Raw genomic sequence first — 3328 nt, 5'->3', positions numbered from 1 at the left:
CATGAAAAGATGCTCAACATCATTAACATTGGGGAAATGCAAATCAAAACCACAATGAGATACCACTTTACATCCACTAGTATGGCTATTATTAAAAAAAAAAAGAAGAAGAAAATAACGTGTTGGTGAGGATATGAAGAAATTAGAACCCTCATGTATTGCTGGTAGGAATGTAAAATGTGCAGCCACTGTGGCAGACAGTTTGCTTGTTTCTCAAAAAGTTAAACATAGAATTAGCATATGATCCAGCAATTCTACACACACACACACACACATATGTATCCAACAGAATTGAAAGCAGGAACTCAAACAAATAATTGTACACAGATATTCACTGTGTGGAGCCCTGGTGGCATAGTGGTTAAGAGTTTGACTGCTAACCTAAAGGTGGGCAGTTCGAATTCACCAGCCACTCCTTGGAAACCTTATGGGGCAGTTCTACTCTATCCTATAGGGTCCCTGTGAGTTGGAATTGACTCGAAGCTATTCACAATAGTCAAAATGTGGAAACAAACCAAGTGTCCATCAATAAATGAATGGATAAACAAAATGTGGTATATACATACAAAGGAATATTATTCAGCCAGAAAGAGAAATGAAATTCTGATACATACTACAACATGGATTAACTTTGAAAACATGCTAAGTGAAATAAATCAGATAAAAGGACTGTAGGACTCCATTTAAATGAAATATCTAGAGTAGGCAAATACACAGACAAAAGTAGATTATGAAAAAAAAAAAAAAACCTGTTGCCATCAAGTCAATTCCGAGCCATAGTCAACCTTATACGGCAGAGTAGAACTGCCCCATAGGGTTTCCAAGGAGTGGCTGGTGGATTCAAACTGCTGACCTTTTGGTTTGCAGCCGAGCTCTTAACCACTGTGCCACCAGGGTTCCAAAAGTAGATTAGTGGTTACCAAAAGTTGGGGAGAATGGGAAGTTACTGCTTTAAGGGTACTGAGTTTCTATTTGGGGTGATGAAAATGTTTTGAAAATAGACAGTGGTGATGGTTGCACAACATAGTGAATGTAATTAATGCCATTCACAATGACGTCAATTACAACATTCATATAATTAATGTCAAAAATGTAGTTATTACTATTATTATTACTGAATAAGGATTCTACTTGTTAAGTTATGTAATGTTTTGTTTAGCTCTAGCGAGTTGAACTATGACCTAAGAATGGAAAGTACAGAGTTCAGGGGAGAACTTTATGACATGGCTATTGGAAAACAGAACAAACTGCCTCATAAGATAGTGAGTTCTCTGTTTCCAGGGGCACTCAAGCAGTGCACTGGCATTACCAGGACACAGTAAAGGACGTCCATTTGTCAAGAAAAAGTTTGGAGTAATTATCCCTGAGTACCCTTTCAAATGTGAAATTCAGCAATTCTAAATACCACAAGCATTTTGATTTGCAAGTAGATGTACTCCGTAAAATGTTTTTAATTTCAATCTATTCAAAGTAGTAAATATAAATTCTTTTGGCAAGCTTATTGCAGCGTCGCCTATAGACTATCCCTTTTGCCTAGGGAGGATTTCAATTCCATTTGATCCTGAATTCCAACCAATCCAAGTCTCTCGCACTTTAATTTTAAACCCACGTGATCTTGGTCTTGCTTGAGACTCCGTGGTCCAGGCAGTATTTGCTCTATGTGGTCATCATTGAGCAGTTCCCTGTGTAGCCGTGTGAGATTAGCTTACAGTCTTGTGACTCAAGTTGCCATGGACTTAATACTGGGATGTGAAACCAATTTCAGAATCCTTAACTGTCCCAGATTAGAGATACAAAGTCATTCACGGGTTGTTAACCCAACAGAGCCCCTTCAATGAAACCGAAGACTCTGAAGAAGGGTGGCTTTATTGAGCACGTCTCTACTAGCCATTTTTCATGTTTTAAATAGTGAGGACTCATAGAAATATCAATAAAATGCATTTGATTAAATGGGCCATCAACTGTCTTGATTGTCTTCTTTGAGTTACTCTCAGGCCTCTATCCACTCCACTATTGTCATTTTGACAAGTTTCCACTTTGTCCCACCTTCTTCTTCACTTCTAATCAAATGTTTAAAAAACATGTTGAATTGGCAAATGTTCTGTTATTTATATTTTTACAATACAAAAATTCTCAAATTGGAATAGTCAGACACTAACTACTGTAACAAGGAAGATAAGTGTTTTATGTCATGCAAATATGCCTGAAGACCAATGGCTTTATATAATTTTTTGTTTGTCTTTCTAAGGGTTTTACACATACATTCTCTCAGTGTTGAGGGTATAGTCCTGCAAAGAAAGCAGAAAAAATGGATAGAGCAGTTCTCTATTCTCAGGGAATTGTGACTTCAGATGCTTACCCGTGCTTGGAAATATATCGTGCTAAATGGAATTTTCACACATCCCAACCAGTGTCTCTCAATACGGGTGTGGATTCCGCTCCCTCTTTCACGGTCATCCTAAAGGAGACGTGGGAAGTAATAATTGTTTAAGAGCTTCAGACACTCATTTCCTTAATTTAGCAGCAGGGAAGCAGCAGAATTTTAGCTGAAAGCATATGGACTTAGGTTAGAGAAACTTAATTTCAAAAATTCTGGTTCAGTCACTTAATAGCTTTGTGACCTTAGGAGAGTCACTTAAACTCTGTGAACCTCAGTTTCCTCATTAATAAATTATATAACAACACTTCAGAGGGTTTGATATATAATTAAATAAGACAATGTCTCTAAAGCACCTCATACAATTCCTGATATATAGTAGATAATGCAGTTAAAAATAAAACAGCTAGTTCTCTTCCCACCTTTCCCTGTTTATACATGTCAAGTTTCAAACTTTTCAAGCATAAGAAAGATAGAAAATGTGATTGGGATTTTTATCATGGGTCCAAAACCAAACCAAACCTTTGCCTTCGAGTCAATTCCGACTCATAGCGACCCTACAGGACAGAATAGAACTGCCCCATGGAGTTTCCAAGGATGCTGGTGGATTTGAACTGCTGATCTTTTGGTTAGCAGCCAAATGTTTAACCACTGTGCCACCAGGGCCCCCATATCACGGGTAGAGGATATGAAAATGAGTAGAGATGTCTTCCTCAAAACTTACCTCTAAGACATCATATAGCACCTCATCAAAAATGTTAATGAACACATCATCTTTCACTGACTGCAAACTGGCCGTGCTATAATCTCCATTAGGGGCTCTGTAAGGTAACACACGACTAGGTTACCACGAGAATGACAAAATAAAAAGTATGAGCACTGAAAGACTGAAATTTGAAAAATGCCAAAATATGAGCATAGATGTGAAGATTAAAACTGGTGCTTTCATTT

At 37.6% G+C, this 3328-nt stretch overlaps 1 protein-coding gene across 1 annotated transcript in view; it reads right to left on the bottom strand.

Annotated features, from left to right (window-relative positions):
* Window positions 1–3328, bottom strand: part of CC2D2A (coiled-coil and C2 domain containing 2A) — a 157609-nt gene that overhangs the window by 40444 nt on the left and 113837 nt on the right. Inside the window, 2 exon segments of the mRNA XM_023725654.1 lie at window positions 2360–2458; window positions 3102–3198. Of these exon segments, the coding sequence (XP_023581422.1) occupies window positions 2360–2458; window positions 3102–3198 (196 nt within the window).

This window comes from Trichechus manatus, unplaced genomic scaffold (genome assembly GCF_000243295.1).
Source record: "Trichechus manatus latirostris isolate Lorelei unplaced genomic scaffold, TriManLat1.0 scaffold00343, whole genome shotgun sequence".
Taxonomy (NCBI): Eukaryota; Metazoa; Chordata; class Mammalia; order Sirenia; family Trichechidae; genus Trichechus; species Trichechus manatus.
Note: the sequence above shows the minus strand (reverse complement) of the source record. Positions and strands in the feature narration are given on the sequence as shown.